The following is a 21459-nucleotide window of genomic DNA, read 5'->3' as shown; positions in this document are numbered from 1 at the left end:
CAAAACACGACTTTTACTCCATTGTCTTTGATAATATATAGTTGTCCTGGACACTCGTAAGATGTATTTTGTGTTACAAAGAGGAGGAGCGAAAAAGAGGAGAGTGTTTGGAAAATATTGGATTTACTGGTAGAGGTATGCTGGCAAAACACGACTTTTCCTCCGTTGTCTTTGATAATATATAGTTGTCCTGGACACTCGTAAGATGTATTTTGCGTTACAGAGAGGAGGATCGAAAAAGAAGAGAGTGTTTGGAAAATATTGGATTTACTGGTAGAGGTATGTTGGCAAAACACGACTTTTCCTCTGTTGTCTTTGATAATATATAGTTGTCCTGGACACTCGTAAGATGTATTTTGCGTTACAAAGAGGAGGAGCGAAAAAGAGGAGAGTGTTTGGAAAATATTGGGTTTACTGGTAGAGGTATGCTGGCAAAACACGACTTTTCCTCTGTTGTCTTTGATAATATATAGTTGTCCTGGACACTCGTAAGATGCATTTTGTGTTGCAAAGAGGAGGAGGGAAAAAGAGGAGAGTGTTTGGAAAATATTGGATTTACTGGTAGAGGTGTGCTGGCAAAACACGACTTTTCCTCCATTGTCTTCGATAATATATAGTTGTCCTGGACACTCGTAAGATGTATTTTGCGTTACAAAGAGGAGGAGCGAAAAAGAGGAGAGTGTTTGAAAATATTGGATTTACTGGTAGAGGTATGCTGGCAAGACAGGACTTTTCCTCCGTTGTCTTCAATAATATATAGTTGTCCTGGACACTCGTAAGATGTATTTTGCGTTACAAAGAGGAGGATCGAGAAAGAGGAGCGCGTTTGGAAAATATTGGATTTACTGGTAGAGGTATGTTGGCAAAACACGATTTTTCCTCCGTTGTCTTTGATAATATATAGTTGTCCTGGACACTCGTAAGATGTATTTTGTGTTACAAAGAGGAGGAGCGAAAAAGAGGAGAGCGTTTGGAAAATATTGGATTTACTGGTAGAGGTATGCTGGCAAAACATGACTTTTCCTCCGTTGTCTTTGATAATATATAGTTGTCTTGGACACTCGTAAGTTGTATTTTGCGTTACAAAGAGGAGGATCGAAAAAGAGGAGAGTGTTTGAAAATATTGGATTTACTGGTAGAGGCATGCTGGCAAAACACGACGTTTCCTCCGTTGTCTTTGATAATATATAGTTGTCCGGGACACTCGTAAGATGCATTTTGCGTTACAAAGAGGAGGATCGAAAAAGAGGAGAGTGTTTGGAAAGTATTGGATTTACTGGTAGAGGTATGCTGACAAAACACGACTTTTCCTCCGTTTTCTTTGATAATATATAGTTGTCCTGGACACTCGTAAGATGCATTTTGCGTTACAAAGAGGAGGATCGAAAAAGAGGAGTGTGTTTGAAAATATTGGATTTACTGGTAGAGGTATGTTGGCAAAACACGATTTTTCCTCCGTTGTCTTTGATAATATATAGTTGTCCTGGACACTCGTAAGGTGTATTTTGTGTTACAAAGAGGAGGAGCGAAAAAGAGGAGAGTGTTTGGAAAATATTGGATTTACTGGTAGAGGTATGCTGGCAAAACATGACTTTTCCTCCGTTGTCTTTGATAATATATAGTTGTCTTGGACACTCGTAAGTTGTATTTTGCGTTACAAAGAGGAGGATCGAAAAACAGGAGAGTGTTTGAAAATATTGGATTTACTGGTAGAGGTATGCTGGCAAAACACGACTTTTCCTCAATCAATCAATCGTATTTATTGAGCGCTTACTGTGTGCAGGGCACTGTATTAAGCGCTTGGGAAGTACAAGTTGGCAACATATAGAGACAGTCCCTACCCAACAGTAGGCTCACAGTCTAGAAGGGGGAGACAGAGAACAAAGCCAAACATACTAACAAAATAAAATAAATAGAATAGATATGTATAAGTAAAATAAATAAATAAATAGAGTAATAAATATGTACAAACATATATACAGGTGCTGTGGGGAAGGGAAGGAGGTAAGATGAGGGGGATGGAGAGGGGGGCGAGGGGGAGAGGAAGGAAGGGGCTCAGTCTGGGAAGGCCTCGAAAAAGAGGAGAGTGTTTGGAAAATATTGGATTTACTGGCAGAGGTATGCTGGCAAAACACGACTTTTCCTCCGTTGTCTTTGATAATATATAGTTGTCCGGGACACTAAAAGGAGGTGCCACTGAGATGGTGAAATATGACTGTAAATACCAAGTCCAGGCTGCATCGTTCACCCAGAAAGGCTGTCTTTGTTGTGCAGGCGTGCTTGGCGCCTAAAGCGAGCGGGTGCTGTCTTCGCTTGTGGCTCCTTGTCGCTCAGCCCTTTAAAGCTTCTGCTCAAAAATAGCGTCTCCTCCTTTCATCGCGGGATTCAGGGCTGGGAAATCTGCAGCGGTTTTCAGCCGCCAGGCAAAACTGTCAGAGGCTCAGTTTTGCTGTAGCCTTAAAGGGTTTCTTCTGCCCTTCTTGATTTTAGTTGTCCAATTCATTCCTTCATTCAGTTGTATTTATTGACTCTATAGGTTGCCAACTTGTACTTCCCAAGCGCTTAGTCCGGTGCTCTGCACACAGTAAGCGCTCCATAAATACAATTGATTGATTGTTGCCAACTTGTACTTCCCAAGCACTTAGTCCAGTGCTCTGCACACAGTAAGTGCTCAATAAATACGATTGAATGAATGAATATTGTGAAACCCCTACTGTGCGCCGCACACTGTATCGAGTGCTGGGGTAGATACAAGCTAATCAAGTTGGACACATCCCATATGGGGCTCACGGTCTTAATCCCCGTTTTACGGACGAGTGAACGGAGGCACAGAGAAGTGAAGTGACTTGCTCAGGGTCACACAGCAGACAAGTGGAGGACCTTGTAGTAGAAACCAAATCCTTTTCACTCTCAAGCCCGGGCTTCTTCCATTAGGCCAAAAAAAGTGCTACATAATTATAAAAATAATCAGCCTGAGCTTTTTAAACTTTGGAATCTTTTGTGGTTCAATACTGTCTGTTCATTTCAAGTCCTGAATGTACACATTTAAAGAGCTGCATGGCGTAATGGAAAGCGCACGGGGCTGGGAATCAGAGGACCCGGGTTCTAATCCTGGCTTCACCACGTACCTGCCCTGTGGCCTTGGGAAACTAGTTTCCTCAATCAATCAATCAATTGCATTTATTGAGCGCTTACTGTGTGCAGAGCACTGTACTAAGTGCTTCTCCCCCTCTCCATCCCCCTCATTTTACCTCCTTCCCTTCCCCACAGCACCTGTATATATGTATATATGTTTGTACATATTTATTACTCTATTTATTTATTTTACTTGTACATATCTATTCTATTTATTTTATTTTGTTAGTATGTTTGGTTTTGTTCTCTGTCTCCCCCTTTTAGACTGTGAGCCCACTGTTGGGTAGGGACCGTCTCTATATGTTGCCAACTTGTACTTCCCAAGCGCTTAATACAGTGCTCTGCACACAGTAAGCGCTCAATAAATACGATTGATGGATTGATTGATATACAGTTGCCAACAGAAACATACAGTTTCCTCCTCTGTAAAGCGGGGATTTCAATACCCGTTCCCCTGCCTAGTTAAACCAAGAAACCCACGTGGAACCTGGACCGCGTCTGCCCTGATTAACTCCAATCTACCCCAGCGCTTATTACAGTGCTCGCCACACAGTAAGTGTCTAACGAAGACCATCACTGTCGTGAAAGTAAAATCCGAACTGGAATGTATCTGGGCAAAAAGCATGGCCGCAGATCCTTTCTGGTTTTGCCAATGCCAAAACAATTGTGGCATTTTCCAGTCGTACTCATTTTTCAGGTTTAGACATTTTAGACTGTGAGCCCACTGTTGGGTAGGGACTGTCTCTGTATGTTGCCAACTTGGACTTCCCAAGCGCTTAGTACAGTGCTCTGCACACAGTAAGCACTCAATAAATACGATTGATTGATTCATTGATTAAGGTAGTAAATTTGAGGTTTTTAATTTCCCTTACCAATTGAAAAGTTTAGCGCCCTCCTCCCCCTCCCCCTCCCCCTCCTCTTCCTCCTCCCCATCCCCTCCGCCGTACTTCCTTCCCCTCCCCACAGCACCTGTTTATATGTATATATGTTTGTGCATATTTATTACTCTATTTTACTTGTACATACTTATTCCATTTCATTCATTCAGTCATATTTATTGAGCGCTTACTGTGTGCAGAGCGCTTGGGAAGTCCAAGTTGGCAACATATAGAGATGATCCCTACCCAACAGTGGGCTCACAGTCTATTTATTTTCTTTTGTTAATACGTTTTGTTTTGTTGTCTGTCTCCCCCTTCTAGACTGTGAGCCCGCTGTCGGGTAGGGACCGTCTCTAGATGTTGCCAACTTGGACTTCCCAAGCGCTTAGTACAGTGCTCTGCACACAGTAAGCGCTCAATCAATACAATTGAATGAATGAATGTCTCCCCCTTCTAGACTGTGAGCCCGCTGTTGGGTAGGGACCGTCTCTAGATGTTGCCAACTTGGACTTCCCAAGTGCTTAGTACAGTGCTCTGCACACAGTAAGCGCTCAATCAATACAGTTGAATGAATGAATGTCTCCCCCTTCTAGACTGCGAGCCTGCTGTTGGGTAGGGACCGTCTCAGTTGCCAACTTGGACTTCCCAAGCGCTTAGTACAGTGCTCTGCACACAGTAAGCGCTCAATAAATGGGACTGAATGAAATATCTACCCGGTCGCTTCGCACGATGCTCGGCACATTGTAAGCACTTAACGCATGCGATTATTTTGAATTCTCTCCCAGTGCTTCCCAAGGATTTTCTTTCCTTATAAACCACGTGGAGGGATGGAACTAGAGTGGGACAAGAGAGGCAGTCGTTGTGGGCGACGCTCAGAAAGAGCTACCCCCAGGGATCTTTCTGTGAGGACCTCACCACTGGCTCTGACCTCGCCTCCTGTCACCCGTTGTCCGGGGACGGGTTCGTTCAGTGATCGGCGAGGCGAGAGAGAGCGAGGGGCCGGGGACGGAAAGCCTAAGTTTTATGTGAAATTTATTCCGCGAGGTGAATTGAATTTATGTATTTGTTTAGGCGCAATGGATTGAGCTTCCCTTTCGGGAGGAATATAATCAATTGGCAATATTAGAGCTTCCCTACACCATCATCATCATCATCATCAGTCGTATTTATTGAGCGCTTACTAGGTGCAGAGCACCGTACTAAGCGCTTGGGAAGTACAAATTGGCAACATATAGAGACAGTCCCTACCCAACAGTGGGAGGAACACAATCATCCGTTAATCGCGCGTGGGTGAGTTGGCTAACTGTCACCCATGTGCACTTCCCACTCGGGAAGAATCCACTTACTTTCCCACATGGGAAGAATTCATTCCATTACCCGCGCACGTGGTGGGCGGCTAGCCCTCTCACAACGGGCTCTCCCTACGTGGGAGGAATCCACTCATAATTCCCATCAGCAGCGGGATACCTGGATCCCACCCACGAGACACTCCCCCATCCCGCGGCCCTTGCCTCAGTGTGTTGGTCCTGGTTGTAGGGCGGGCATCTGGCCTTCTGGGCAGGGAGAGGCACGTGGGCTGCTCCTGCTGCCGCATGTCCTGGTGTTATGACCCCGAAGGTCAGAGGCGACAGGTATTTATCGCCTGTGCCCCTAGGCCATTCCAGTTTCCGGCCTCAGTCTATCCAATCTCTGCCCTCCCCGCCTCCTCCATACCTAATTTAATTGGCACGGGGGCGCGGGACACCTTCTGTATTCCCAGCTTGGGCTGTCAATGTAGCAGATTTGGTCGTGGGGGAGGTATCCCCCCCTCACTTCCAAATTCCGTCTGCTGGCTCAGGCGGTCACGAGATAGCTTTTGACCTTGAGATGGCCGGTACCCAAGGGTCACCTCGGGACACCTCCCCGCCAAAAAAATCGACTGTGAGGAATTGCTCACGCTCTATTTTCTTTTGCGAATATGTTTTGTTTCGTTGTCTGTCTCCCCCTTCTAGACCGTGAGCCCGCTGTTGGGTAGGGGCCGTCTCTAGATGTTGCCGACTTGTACATCCCAAGTGCTCTGCACACAGTGAGCGCTCAATAAATGCGATCGAATGAATGAATGAAATGTGCCCTTTTTTTTTTTAATAGATCTGTAATCCAAAGGAACTCCTTTTGGGTTTGCTCGAGCTCATTGAAGAACCCTCCGTGAATCAGATAGCCCAGACTATTCTTCTTCTGCTTCAGCCACTTCAGACAGGTAATGGACTCTTGGCTACATCATTTTTAAAAAAATTTCCGTGAGATGGGTCCTAAAGTTCCCCGAAACAAATCAAAACCGGAATAAAGTAATGCTGGAGATATCGCTTGCGGGTAAAGTTAATGCTGAGCAGCATACGCAGCGTGGCTCAGTGAACAGAGCCCGGGCTTGGGAGTCCGAGGTCATGGGTTCTAATCCCGACTCCGCCTCGTGTCAGCTGTGTGACTTTGGGCAGGTCACTTCACTTCTCTGGGCCTCAGTTCTCTGTAAAATGGGGATTACCACTGTTGGGTAGGGACTGTCTCTATGTGATGCCAATTTGTACTTCCCAAGCGCTTAGTACAGTGCTCTGCACATAGTAAGCGCTCAATAAATACGATTGATTGATTGATTGATTAAGACTGTGAGCCCCACGTGGGACCACCTGATCACTTTGTGTCCCCCCCAGCTCTTAGAACAGTGCTTGGCACATAGTAAGTGCTCAACAAATACCATCATTATTATAAGCTGGTTCGTTTGCAGATCCCTAGAAATGAATCGTGAGTCATTTTCTCCTTAGCTGTCTGCTGAAAATCTGCAGTAAATCTCATTAATTGTACAGTGCTCAAGCGCTCAGTAATCCTGTACATATGTATATATCCTGTATATATGTATATATGTTTGTACACATTTATTACTCTATTTATTTTACTTGTACATATCTATTCTATTTATTTTATTTTGTTAGTATGTTTGGTTTGGTTCTCTGTCTCCCCCTTCTAGACTATGAGCCCACTCTTGGGTAGGGACTGTCTCTATATGTTGCCAACTTGTACTTCCCAAGCGCTTAGTCCAGTGCTCTGCACACAGTAAGCGCTCAATAAATACGATTGAATGAATTAATTCAGACCCTGCTAATGTAGAGTGTATGACAAGTAGAGAGCAGTGTGACCTAGTGGATAGAGCCTGGGCCTGGGAATCAGAAGAACCTGACTCTAGCCTCTTGCGATCACATCTGCCAGACGATTAATCGGTGTATTTATTGAGCACCTACTGGGTCCAGAGCACTGTATTAAGTGCTCGGAAGAGTACAGTCGAACATGGAGATATAAGCCTTACCGTCAAGGAGCTGGGAATCTAGTGGAGGAGACAGGCATTAGTATAAATTGCAGGTAGTTGAAGCAACCAGCTTAAAGGATGTGTCCATCATCATCATCATCAATCGTATTTATTGAGCGCTTACTATGTGCAGAGCACTGTACTAAGCGCTTGGGAAGTACAAATTGGCAACATACAGAGACAGTCCCTACCCAACAATGGGCTCACAGTCTAAAAGGGGGAGACAGAGAACAAAACCAAACATACTAGCAAAATAAAATAAACAGAATAGATATGTACAAGTAGAATAAATAAATAGAGTAATAAATATGTACAAACATATATACATATAAGAGAAGCAGCGTGGCTTAGTGGAAGGAGCCCGGGCTTTGGAGTCAGAGGTCATGGGTTCAAATGCCGGCTCCCCCAATTGTCAGCTGTGTGACTTTGGGCAAGTCACTTCTCTGGGCCTCAGTTACCTCATCTGGAAAATGGGGATTAAGAGGGTGAGCCCCCCCGTGGGACAACCTGATCACCTTGTAAACCTCCCCGGGTCTTAGAACAGTGCTTTGCACATAGTAAACGGATGTGGGGAGGGAGGGCATTCCAGGCCAGGGGGAGGACGTGGGCCGGGGGTCGACAGCGGGACAGGCGAGAACGAGGCCCGGTGAGGAGGTGAGCGGCGGCAGAGGAGCGGAGGGTGCGGGCTGGGCTGGAGAAGGAGAGAAGGGAGCTGAGGTAGGAGGGGGCGAGGGGGTGGACAGCCTGGAAGCCCAGGGTGAGGAGTTTCTGCCTGATGCGCAGATTGATTGGTAGCCACTGGAGATTTTTGAGGAGGGGAGTAACATGCCCAGAGCGTTTCTGCACAAAGATGATCCGGGCAGCGGCGTGAAGTATAGACTGAAGTGGGGAGAGACACGAGGATGGGAGATCACCTTACCCCCTCCTATCTCACCTCTCTTCTCTCCTCCTACAACCCAGCCCAAACTCTTGGCTCCTCTATTCCTAACCTTCTCCGTGTACCAAGATCTCATCCATCTCACATCCTGTCTCTGCCCTGGAACTCCCTCCCACTTCCTAGTTGACAGACCATTAATCTCCCCACTTTCAAAGCATTATTATTATCGCCATCATTATTATTATGGCGCTTCTTAAGCACTTACTATATGCCAAGCACTGTTCTAGGTGCCGAGGTAGGTACAGGGTAATCAGGTTGCCCCACATGGGGCTCACAGTCTTCACCGCCCCCCCCGCATTTTCCAGATGAGGGAACTGAGGCCCAGAGAAGTGAAGTGACTTGCCCAAAGTCACCCAGCTGACAAGCGGCGGAGCCGGGATTAGAACCCACGACCTCTGACTCCCAAGCCCGGACTCTTTCCACTGAACTACACTGCTTCTCATCTCCCCTACTCCCTCTCCCCTCCGCATCACTCTTGCACTTGGGATTTCTACCCTTTATTCACCCCACCCTCAGCCCCACCGCACTAATGTATATATCCGTAATTTATTTATATTAAAGTCTGTCTCCCTGTCTAGACTGTAAGCCCATCGTGGGCCGGGAACGTGGCTGCCAACTTCGTTATATTATTACTTCCCCAAGGGCTTAGTACAATGCTCTGCACCCAGTAAGCGCTTAATAAATACGACTGATTGATTGAGGGATAACGAGTATTTAGTCCGTATTTTTACAGATAGAGAAGGCAAGCGAGTTGCCTGCTGCTTCCTTATCTCTTCCAAAAGACCTTTTCTTATTTATCGCTCATCTCCAGCTCCCATTCCCCCCCGCCAAACTGTCATATCACACAGTAAGTGCTTAATAAATACAGTCGAGTGAATTTCAGCACTTCTACATCACCTAAACGTTGGGTCCTGGCATCATCATCAATCGTATTTATTGAGCGCTTACTATGTGCAGAGCACTGTACTAAGCGCTTGGGAAGTACAAATTGGCAACATATAGAGACAGTCCCTACCCAACAGTGGGCTCACAGTCTCTCCCACGGTCGTACTTTTATACGTACTCATTTGCTTCCTCCTCCCTTTAATTCATTAGAATTTCTCTCTATTAGATCACAAGCTCCTGACGGCAGGGATCATGTCTTGTAGGGTAGTAGTATTTATTGAGCACTTACTGTGTGCAAAGCACTCGACCAAGCACTGGGAAATTAGTACAAGGATGAAGAACAGATACCGTCCCTGACTCTCAATTTAAGAATAAGGCGGGGAAGAGAAAGTGGTGAACAGACACCTAAGGAAAGGTGAACTAAAATACAAAAGCAAAGATAGGCTTCTAGACTGTGAGCCCACTGGTGGGTAGGGACAGTCTCTAGATGTTGCCAACTTGGACTTCCCAAGCGCTTAGTACAGTGCTCTGCACACAGTAAGCGCTCGATAAATGCGACTGAATGAATGAATGAACCCCGGTGTCACGGCGGATGGGTCAGCGCCCTTCCCTCGGGAAGTGCTCAATACAGAGTGCTGACCCTCTCAACAGTCTAAAAGTCAAAAAGTGCTCAACATTGGCACTGTGGAAGTCCTTCCTGGGCTGGAGAAGGGGTTGATACCCTCGTGTCATGGCAGAATGGGGCCTTCCCTCGGTCCCAGGAGTCGGGCGTAAGGGAAACGCTGCTGCTGGATAAATTCATTCATTCATTCAGTCGTATTTACTGAGCGCTTACTGTGTGCAGAGCACTGGACTAAGCGCTTGGGAAGCCCAAGTCGGCAACAGATAGGGACGGTCCCTACCCGACAACGGGCTCACAGTCTAGAAGGGGGAGACGGACGAAAACAAAGCCAGACAAGGATAAAGGATAAATCCTTCCTGTGTACTTCCCAAGCGCTTAGTCCAGTGCTCTGCACACAGTAAGCGCTCAATAAATATGAATGAATGAATGAGTAGGAACAGGCAAGCCTACTGATTCCCCGGCGCTTCACCAAGGCCAGTGCTCTGCACGCTGTAAGCGCTCCATAAGTACTCTTGTTTACCTGCTTTCTTTCCCTCCTGCTTCCACTGAATGTGTACATTCAGTGAATACCTTCCACTGAATGAGAAGCAGCGTGGCTCAGTGGAAAGAGCCCGGGGTTTGGAGTCAGAGGTCGTGGGTTCTAATCCCGGCTTCGCCAATTGTCAGCTGTGGCATTTGGGGCAAGTCACTTCACTTCTCTGTGCCTCAGTTCCCTCCTCTGTTCATTCATTCATTCAGTCGTATTTATTGAGCGCTTAGTGTGTGCAGAGCACTGTACTAAGCGCTTGGGAAGTACAAGTCGGCAACATATAGGGACGGTCCCTACCCAACAGCGGGCTCACAGTCTAGAAGGGGGAGACAGAGAACAAAACAATACATATTAACCATATAAAATAAATAGAATAAATATGTACAAATAAAATAGAGTAACAAATACGTACAAACATTTATACATATATATGTATGTATATAGGTAGATATAGATAGATATATCATCATCATCATCAATCGTATTTATTGAGCGCTTACTGTGTGCAGAGCACTGTACTAAGCGCTTGGGAAGTACAAGTTGGTAACATATCTATATATCTATATATAGGTATATAGATATATCTGTAAAATGGGGATGAAGACTGTGACCCCCCCGAGGGACAACCTAATCACCTTGTAACCTCCCCAACGCTTAGAACAGTGCTTTGCACATAGTAAGCGCTTAAGAAACGCCATCATTATTATTATACAGTTCCTGTCCACCTCTGTAGATTGTGAGCAATTTGGGGACACAGTCACGTCTTCTGCTTAACTATACTCTCCCAAGTGCTTTTCACAGTGGTCATCACACAGGATTTATCCATTTTATCCATTTCGATGGAATTTATCCATTTCGATCGTATCTTTTGAGCGCTTACTGTGTGCACCGTACTTAGCCCTTGGGAGAGAGTATAGTAAAACAGCAGTCGGACCCAAGCAGTAAATACCGAACGAATGAAAAGAAGGTAAAACACGCAGATCCACCGCTGTGGATTCTGAGCTTTATCCCTTTTCCAGTGATTCTGAAACTTCCGAGAAAGAAGGCGTCGTCGGTGGGCTTGGCTTTGTCTACCCTCTGGAATCAGCTCCGTCTTCTACCCGTCCCTTACACGAAAGAACAAATTCGAGAAGATCGGCATGGCTTCTGCCAGTGTTGTCGGGCCTTAGCGAAGTTCAGCCAGCCTTTTGTGGACGAAGTTGTGAAAAACAAAGAGCACCCACCGGAAAACGATAATGAAGAAATGAAGTCAGAACTGCTCAAATTGTGAGTATGTAAATCGCGGGCTCTTGGGTGGGGAGTCTCCGTTCCCGGTTATGGCCCGGAGCGGCACTGCAGATGAGTCTCTCCAGGGTGAGCACATCCGGGGTGAATTCCTAATTCTAATAGTAATAAAAATAGTAATAATTGTGGTATTTGTTAAGCGCTTACTACGTGCCGGGCCCTGTACTGAGCGCTGGGGTGGATACACCTCCTCCAGGAGGCCTTCCCAGACTGAGCCCCTTCCTTCCTCTCCCCCTCGTCCCCCTCTCCATCCCCCCCTTCTTACCTCCTTCCCTTCCCCACAGCACCTGTATATATGTTTGTACATATTTATTACTCTATTTATTTATTTTACTTGTCCATATCTATTCTATTTATTTTATTTTGTTAGTATGTTTGGTTTTGTTCTCTGTCTCCCCCTTTTAGACTGTGAGCCCGCTGTTGGGTAGGGACTGTCTCTATGTGTTGCCAATTTGTACTTCCCAAGCGCTTAGTACAGTGCTCTGCACATAGTAAGCGCTCAATAAATACGATTGATTGATGATGATGCAAGCAAATTGAGTTGGACGTAGTCCCTGTCCCATGTGAGGCTCACGGTCTCAATCCCCATGTTACAGATTTAGCTTTCATTCTGTTTGTTCTGACAATTTGACACCTGTCCACCTGTTTTGTTGTCTGTCTCCCCCTTCTAATAATAATGATAATAATAATGATGGCATTTGTAGGCGCTTACTATGTGCAAAGCACTGTTCTAAGCGCCGGGGAGGATACAAGGTGATCAGGTTGTCCCACTTGGGGCTCACAGTCTTAATCCCCATTTTACAGATGAGGGAACTGAGGCCCAGAGAAGTGAAGTGATTTGCCCAAGGTCACCCAGCTGACAATTGGCGGGGCCGGGATTTGAACCCATGACCTCTGACTCCAAAGCCCGGGCTCTTTCCAATGAGCCACGCTGCTTCTAGACTGTGAGCCCGTCGTTGGGTAGGGACCGTCTCTATATGTTGCCGACTTGTACTTCCCAAGCGCTCAGTCCAGTGCTCTGCACACAGAAGGCGCTCAATAAATACGATTGAATGAATGAATGAGGGAACTGGGGCCCAGAGAAGCGAAATGACTTGCCCAGGGTCACACAACAGACCAGTGGCGGAGCCAGGATTAGAACCCATGACCTTCTGAATCTCAGTTCTGTGCTCTCTCCACTACTCCATGCCGTTATCTGGTGCACTGGACTGATCCACTATCACTCCTCCTAATTCCCATTTTTCCCAGTTCATGTCACCGTTCCGCCACAGCAGCGAAGAGCCTGAAATCCTCCTTATCCTTTCATCAATCAGTCGTTATTTATTGAGCGCTTACCGATGAGGAGAGTTGTTCGATACACCCCTCAGCCATCTCTAGCACTTACGCTCTATATACACATCCTCAGTGCCCTGTTTATTCACATTATGTCTGTGCATGGCGTAGATGTATATTACTTTTTAATGCAGCGCATCAAACGAAAACTCTCTACCGTTGACTTGAAGGCACTCAATTAACTGGCCCCAGAGAAGCAGCGTGGCTCAGTGGGAAGAGCCCGGGCTTTGGAGTCAGAGGTCTTGGGTTCAAATCCCGGCTCCGCCAATTGTCAGCTGTGTGATTTTGGGCAAGTCACTTCACTTCTCTGGGCCTCAGTTACCTCATCTGTAAAATGGGGATAAAGACTGTGAGCCCCTGTGGGACAACCTGATCACCTTGCAACCTCCCCAGCGCTTTGAACAGTGCTTTGCACTTTACTTTATCCTTCCTTCCTCCTTTCCCATCTCCTTCCCTTCCCATCTCCTTCCCCATCTCCTTTCCTCCTCCTTCCCCATCTCCTTCCCTCCTCCGTTCCCATCTCCTTCCCTCCGCCTTTCCTTTCTCCTTCCTTCCTCCTTTCCCTTCTCCTTCCCTCCTCCTTCCCCATCTCCTTCCCCATCTCCTTTCCCATCTCCTTTCCTCCTCCTTTCCCATCTCCTTCCCTCCTCCTTTCCTTTCTCCTTCCTTCCTCCTTTCCCTTCTCCTTCCCTCCTCCTTCCCCATCTCCTTCCTTCCTCCTTTCCCTTCTCCTTCCCTCCTCCTTCCCCATCTCCTTCCCCATCTCCTTTCCCATCTCCTTTCCTCCTCCTTCCCCATCTCCTTCCCTCCTCCTTTCCTTTCTCCTTCCTTCCTCCTTTCCCTTCTCCTTCCCTCCTCCTTCCCCATCTCCTTCCCCATCTCCTTTCCCATCTCCTTTCCTCCTCCTTTCCCATCTCCTTCCCTCCTCCTTTCCTCCTCCTTCCCCATCTCCTTCCCTCCTCCTTTCCCATCTCTTTTAGACTGTGAGCCCACTGTTGGGTAGGACTGTCTCTATACGTTGCCAACTTGTACTTCCCAAGCGCTTTGTACAGTGCTCTGCACACAGTAAGTGCTCAATAAATACGATTGACGATGATGATGATGACGTAGTAAGTGCTTAATAAATGCCATTATTATTATTATTATTATTGTTACCTCACTGATTTCCTCTCACTTCACACCTTTAACGCCAGTCCACTCACTCTACCTCAATCTTCTCTATCATCAGCGGCAGTAGTATTTATTGAGCACTTAGTGTGTGCCGAGTACCATACTGAGCACTTGGGAGAGCCCAATACAAGAGAAGGTCTCACTGCCGATCCCTTGCTCATATCCTTCCCTCCATCATGAAACCACCTCCCCCTCCCTATGCGACGGACCACCACTCTCCCTAGCGCTTAGGACAGTGCTTTGCGCACGGTAAGCGCTCCATAAATACGATAGAATGAATGAATGAATGCAAACTCCTACTAAAATGACGTCTCTTCCAGGAGGCCTTCCCCTACTAAGCCTTCATCTCTCATTCATTCAGTCGTATTTATTGAGCCCGGCTCTGCCACGTGTCTGCTGTGTGACCTTGGGCAAGTCACTTAACTTCTCTGAGCCTCAGTTCCCTCATCTGTAAAATGGGGATTAAGACTGTGAGCCCCACGTGGGACAACCTGATCACCTTGTATCCCCCCAGAGCTTAGAACAGTGCTTTGCACATAGTAAGCGCTTAACAAATGCCATCATTATTATTATTATTATTATTGAACACTTACTGCGTGCAGAGCACTGTACTAAGCGCTTGGGAAGTCCCTCTCCCTTCTGTATCACCCAGGCACTTTGATCACTTGATGATGATGATGATGGCATTTGTTAAGCGCTTATTATGTGCAAAGCACTGTTCTAAGCGCTGGGGAGGATACACAGTGATCGGGTTGTCCCTCGTGGGGCTCACAGTCTTCATCCCCATTTTCCAGATGAGGCCACTGAGGCACAGAGAAGTGGTGACTTGCCCAAAGTCACCCAGCTGACAAGTGGTGGGGCCAGGATTCGAACCCATGACCTCTGACTCCCAAGCCCGGGCTCTTTCCACTGAGCCACGCTTTCTCTCCCTCCCCAGCGCCTATGTACATATTCATAATTTATTTTAATGTCTGTCTCTCTTCTCTAGACTGTAAGTTCCTTATGGGCAGGGAGCGTGGCTACGTACTCTATCATATCGCACTCTCCCAAGCGCTTAATATAGTGCTCTGCCCACAGTAAGCACCCAATAAATACAATCGATTGATATATGTTTACTCCCTTAATTTTATTATCTGCCACCCTAATAGAACATAAGCTCCTTTGTGGACTGTCATGTCTTTGTCTCATACTTTCCGAGCGCTTAGTAGAGTGCATTACACCCACCAGGAAATGCCGTCGTGCTAATAGTACTAATGAAATTATTCACAAGGGCCAATAAATACAATCGACTGGTGTATGTTTACTCTCTTAATTTTATTATCTGTCACCCTAATAGAACCTAAGCTCCTTTGTGGACTGTCATGTCTTTGTCTCATACTTTCCGAGCGCTTAGTAGAGTGCATTACACCCACCAGGAAATACCGTCGTGCTAATAGTACTAATGAAATTATTCACAAGGGCCAATAAATACAATCGACTAGTATTTTTTATTATCTGCAACCCTAATAGAACATAAGCTCCTTTGTGGACTGTCATGTCTTTGTCTCATACTTTCCGAGTGCTTAGTAGATTGCATTACACCCACCAGGAAATGCCGTCGTGCTAATAGTACTAATGAAATTATTCACAAGGGCCAATAAATACAATCGACTGGTGTATGTTTACTCTCTTAATTTTATTCTCTGTCACCCTAATAGAATATAAGCTCCTTTGTGGACTGTCATGTCTTTGTCTCATACTTTCCGAGCGCTTAGTAGAGTGCATTACACCCACCAGGAAATACCGTCGTGCTAATAGTACTAATGAAATTATTCACAAGGGCCAATAAATACAATCGACTAGTATTTTTTATTATCTGCAACCCTAATAGAACATAAGCTCCTTTGTGGACTGTCATGTCTTTGTCTCATACTTTCTGAGCGCTTAGTAGAGTGCGTTACACCCACCAGGAAATGCCGTCGTGCTAATAGTACTAATGAAATTATTCACAAGGGCCAATAAATACAATCGACTGGTATATGTTTACTCTCTTAATTTTATTATCTGCCACCCTAATAGAACCTAAGCTCCTTTGTGGACTGTCATGTCTTTGTCTCATACTTTCTGAGCGCTTAGTAGAGTGCGTTACACCCACGAGGAAATACCGTCGTGCTTATAGTACTAATGAAATTATTCACAAGGGCCAATAAATACAATCGACTGGTATATGTTTAATACCGTTGTGCTAATAGTACTAATGAAATTATTCACAAGGGCCAATAAATACAATCGACTGGCATATGTTTACTCTCTTAATTTTATTATCTGTCTCCCTAATAGAACATAAGCTCCTTTGTGGACTGTCATGTCTTTGTCTCATACTTTCCGAGCGCTTAGTAGAGTGCATTACACCCACCAGGAAGTACCGTCGTGCTAATAGTACTAATGAAATTATTCACTAGGGCCAATAAATACAATCGACTGGTATATGTTTACTCTCTTAATTTTATTATCTATCACCCTAATAGAACATAAGCTACTTTGTGGACTGTCATGTCTTTGTCTCATACTTTCCAAGCGCTTAGTAGAGTGCATTACACCCACCAGGAAATGCCGTCGTGCTAATAGTACTAATGAAATTATTCACAAGGGCCAATAAATAGTCGACTGGTATATGTTTACTCTCTTAATTTTATTATCTGTCACCCTAATAGAACATAAGCTCCTTTGTAGACTGTCATGTCTTTGTCTCATACTTTCCGAGCGCTTAGTAGAGTGCATTACACCCACGAGGAAATACCGTCGTGCTTATAGTACTAATGAAATTATTCACAAGGGCCAATAAATACAATCAACTGGTATATGTTTACTCTCTTAATTTTATTATCTGCCACCCTAATAGAACCTAAGCTCCTTTGTGGACTGTCATGTCTTCGTCTCATACTTTCCGAGCACTTAGTAGAGTGCATTACACCCCAGGAAGTACCGTCATGCTAATAGTACTAATGAAATTATTCACAAGGGCCAATAAATACAATCGACTGGTATATGTTTACTCTCTTAATTTTATTATCTGCCACCCTAATAGAACCTAAGCTCCTTTGTGGACTGTCATGTCTTTGTCTCATACTTTCTGAGCGCTTAGTAGAGTGCGTTACACCCACGAGGAAATACCGTCGTGCTTATAGTACTAATGAAATTATTCACAAGGGCCAATAAATACAATCGACTGGTATATGTGTAATACCGTTGTGCTAATAGTACTAATGAAATTATTCACAAGGGCCAATAAATACAATCGACTGGCATATGTTTACTCTCTTAATTTTATTATCTGCCACCCTAATAGAACCTAAGCTCCTTTGTGGACTGTCATGTCTTCGTCTCATACTTTCCGAGCTCTTAGTAGAGTGCATTACACCCACCAGGAAGTACCGTCATGCTAATAGTACTAATGAAATTATTCACAAGGGCCAATAAATACAATCGACTGGTATATGTTTACTCTCTTAATTTTATTATCTGCCACCCTAATAGAACCTAAGCTCCTTTGTGGACTGTCATGTCTTTGTCTCATACTTTCCGAGCGCTTAGTAGAGTGCATTACACCCACCAGGAAGTACCGTCGTGCTAATAGTACTAATGAAATTATTCACAAGGGCCAATAAATACAATCGACTGGTATATGTTTACTCTCTTAATTTTATTATCTGCCACCCTAATAGAACATAAGCTCTTTTGTGGACTGTCATGTCTTTGTCTCATACTTTCCGAGCGCTTAGTAGAGTGCGTTACACCCACCAGGAAATACTGTCGTGCTAATAGTACTAATGAAATTATTCACTAGGGCCAATAAATACAATCGACTGGTATATGTTTACTCTCTTAATTTTATTATCTATCACCCTAATAGAACATAAGCTCCTTTGTGGACTGTCATGTCTTTGTCTCACACTTTCCGAGCGCTTAGTAGAGTGCATTACACCCACCAGGAAGTACCGTCGTGCTAATAGTACTAATGAAATTATTCACAAGGGCCAATAAATACAATCGACTGGTATATGTTTACTCTCTTAATTTTATTATCTGCCACCCTAATAGAACATAAGCTCCTTTGTGGACTGTCATGTCTTTGTCTTATACTTTCTGAGCGCTTAGTAGAGTGCATTACACCCACCAGGAAATACCGTCGTGCTAATAGCACTAATGAAATTATTCACAAGGGCCTGATTTCAGGGTTCATCATCATCATCAATCGTATTTATTGAGCGCTTACTGTGTGCAGAGCACTGTACTAAGCGCTTGGGAAGGACAAGTTGGCAACATATAGAGACGGTCCCTACCCAACAGAGAAGCAGCGTGGCTCAGTGGATAGAGCCCGGGCTTTGGAGTCAGAGGTCATGGGTTCAAATCCCTGCTCCGCCACTCGTCAGCTGTGTGACTTTGGGAAGTCACTTCACTTCTCTGGGCCTCAGTTCTCTCATCTGGAAAAATGGGGATGAAGACTGCGAGCCCCCCGTGGGACAACCTGATCACCTTGTAACCTCTCCAGCGCTTAGAACAGTGCTTTGCACATAGTAAGCGCTTAATAAATGCCAAAAAAAAAACAAACCAAAAAAAACGGTGGGCTCACAGTCTAAAAGGGGGAGACAGACAGCAAAACCAAACGTACTAACAAAATAAAATTTTGCCTGTTTTATTTCAGTTGTTTCCAAAGCTTGAAATATCCTCTGCTAACGGTGCAGTTCGGAGAGGTAGCTGAAGGATCTGAAGACGATCCTCTCAGGACTTTCGCATCAGAGATCGTAGTAAGCGCTTAGTGGGTTTCTTATCTTTCCCCAAGTGAAAACTTCCAGTGGTGTTCACAAACAGGATGTCTTTTCTCTTTGAATATAGAAAATGTTTGGGGTTTTTTTTTATGGTATCTGCCCCGTGCTTACTATGTGCCCAGGCACTGTCCTAAACGCCAGGGTAGATACAAGGTTGGACACAGCCCCTAAGTCTTAACCCCCATTTTACAGATGAGGGGACTGAGGCTCAGGGAAGTTAAGTGACTTGCCCGAAGTCACGCAGCAGCCGAGCGGCAGAGTCGGAATTAGAACCCAGGCCCCCTGATTCCCAGGCTGAGCCCACTGTTGGGTAGGGACCGTCTCTATATAATAATAATTATAGTGCTCTGCACATATAATAATTATACAGTGCTCTGCACATAGTAAGCGCTCAATAAATACGATTGATTAATAATAATAATAATAATAATAATAATGACATTTATTAAGCGCTTACTAGAGAAGCAGCATGGCTCAGTGGAAAGAGCCCGGGCTTTGGAGTCAGAGGTTATGGGTTCAAATCCCGACTCCGCCACGTCTGCTGTGTGACCTTGGGCAAGGCAGTTAAGTTCTCTGCGCCTCAGTTCCCTCATCTGTCAAATGGGGGTTAAGGCTTAGGGGCTGTGTCCAACCTTGTATCTACCCTGGCGTTTAGGGGAAGCAGCGTGGCTCAGTGGAAAGAGCCCGGGCTTTGGAGTCAGAGGTCAGGGGTTCGAATTCTGGCTCAGCCACATGCCTGCTGTGTGACCTTGGGCAAGTCACTTAACTTCTCTGAGCCTCAGTTACCTCATCTGTAAAATGGGGATTAAGATTGTGAGCCCCACGTGGGACAACCTGATCACCTTGTATCCCCCCCAGCGCTTAGAACAGTGCTCTGCACATAGTAAGCGCTTAATAAATGCCATTATTATTATTATTATTATTATTATTAAGACTGTGAGCCCCACGTGGAACAACTTGATCACCTTGTGTCCCCGCGCCAGCGCTTCGAACAGTGCTCTGCACATAGTAGGCGCTTAACAAATGCCATCATCATTATTATTATGTGCAAAGCACTGTTCTAAGCACTGGGTGTTGCCAACTTGTACTTCCCAAGCGCTTAGTCCAGTGCTCTGCACACAGTAAGCGCTCAATAAATACGATTGATTGATTGATTGATTGATTTCCACTAGTCCGGGCTGCTTCCCTGAAAGAGTTCAGACTATCCCCAGCCTCTCAGAATTTAACACTGAATTTAACACAGAATTTAAGCAACGTCTCGATCTTAACTTCCGACTCACGGATGAACAAACTCTTAATCCTCCGTATTGAAATGAGGGTGGAAAGGGAGAGAGTTGGACAGCAGTAGGGAGTTTCCGGAGGAATAATCTGCAAATTGTACAGTTGTGAATTTATATTCCAGGGAAACCCTTTCGAAGTTGAAATATTGGCAGGCTGGAAATTAAGACCCAGATCGAAATGGAGAAATCTTTTACTTGCCTCCTTTGAAACTCCTAAATAATAATAATAATAATAAATACTAATAAATAATAAACTAATACTAATAAATAATAAAATACTAATGATGGTATCTGTTAAGCATTTACTATGTGCGAAGCACTGTTCTAAGCGCTGGGGGGGATACAAGGTGATCAGGTTGTCCCACGGAGGGGGGCTCATCATCATCACCAATCGTATTTATTGAGCGCTTACTATGTGCAGAGCACTGTACTAAGCGCTTGGGAAGTACAAATTGGCAACATATAGAGACAGTCCCTACCCAACCTTGGGCTCACAGTCTTAATCCCCATTTTACAGGTGAGGGAACTGAGGCCCAGAGAAGCTTGCCCAGGGTCACCCAGCTGACAAGTGGCTGAGGCGGCATTCGAACCCATGGTCTCCGACTCTCAAGCCCACGCTCTTTCCACTGAGCCACGCTGCTTCTACACTAAAAACGTTTCGTATAACCGCGCGATCGAGATTTCAAATCAATCAATCAATCAATCAATCGTATTTATTGAGCGCTTCCAATGAGATTACTTAGTATCCCTAGGAACCTAATGGCTGTATTTTTACCTCAGCTTCTGAGAGAGGACAAAGGAATCAATCAATCAATCAGTCGTATTTATTGAGCGCTTACTGTGTGCAGAGCGCTGTACTAAGCGCTTGGGTAGTACAAGTTGGCAACACTTAGAGACGATCCCTACCCAACAGCGGGCTCACAGTCTAGAAGGGGGAGACAGACAACAAAACAAAACATATTAACAAAATAAAATAAATAGAATAGATATGTACAAAGGAAGCCACATCACCCTGGATCACTACGTTAGCGCATTTCACATCCCAAACCAGAAATTCAAACTCTTGGGGGCATTTGAAGTCACCTAAATAAGGGTTAATTGCTATGAGTGTTTTCCTCTTGTGCGCACTGGCAAATTAAAAACAATATCTATTTAAGGCAGGAGAGTATAATTTTGAAAACCGAATCCTCATTTATCAAAAAAAATATAGCTATTCGTGATGTAGTAAGAACCCTGACTCGTAAAACGTAAATAACCACGCGGGA

At 45.0% G+C, this 21459-nt stretch overlaps 1 protein-coding gene across 1 annotated transcript in view; it reads left to right on the top strand.

Annotated features, from left to right (window-relative positions):
* The window catches only part of GLMN (glomulin, FKBP associated protein), an 83776-nt gene that overhangs the window by 9522 nt on the left and 52795 nt on the right, over positions 1-21459 (top strand). The window contains exons 4-6 of the mRNA XM_038745117.1: positions 6141-6249; positions 11340-11586; positions 18791-18893. Of these exons, the coding sequence (XP_038601045.1) occupies positions 6141-6249; positions 11340-11586; positions 18791-18893 (459 nt within the window). The remainder of the gene's footprint in view (positions 1-6140; positions 6250-11339; positions 11587-18790; positions 18894-21459) is intronic.

The sequence above is a fragment of the Tachyglossus aculeatus genome, chromosome 4 (assembly GCF_015852505.1).
Source record: "Tachyglossus aculeatus isolate mTacAcu1 chromosome 4, mTacAcu1.pri, whole genome shotgun sequence".
Classification (NCBI taxonomy): Eukaryota; Metazoa; Chordata; class Mammalia; order Monotremata; family Tachyglossidae; genus Tachyglossus; species Tachyglossus aculeatus.
Note: the sequence above shows the minus strand (reverse complement) of the source record. Positions and strands in the feature narration are given on the sequence as shown.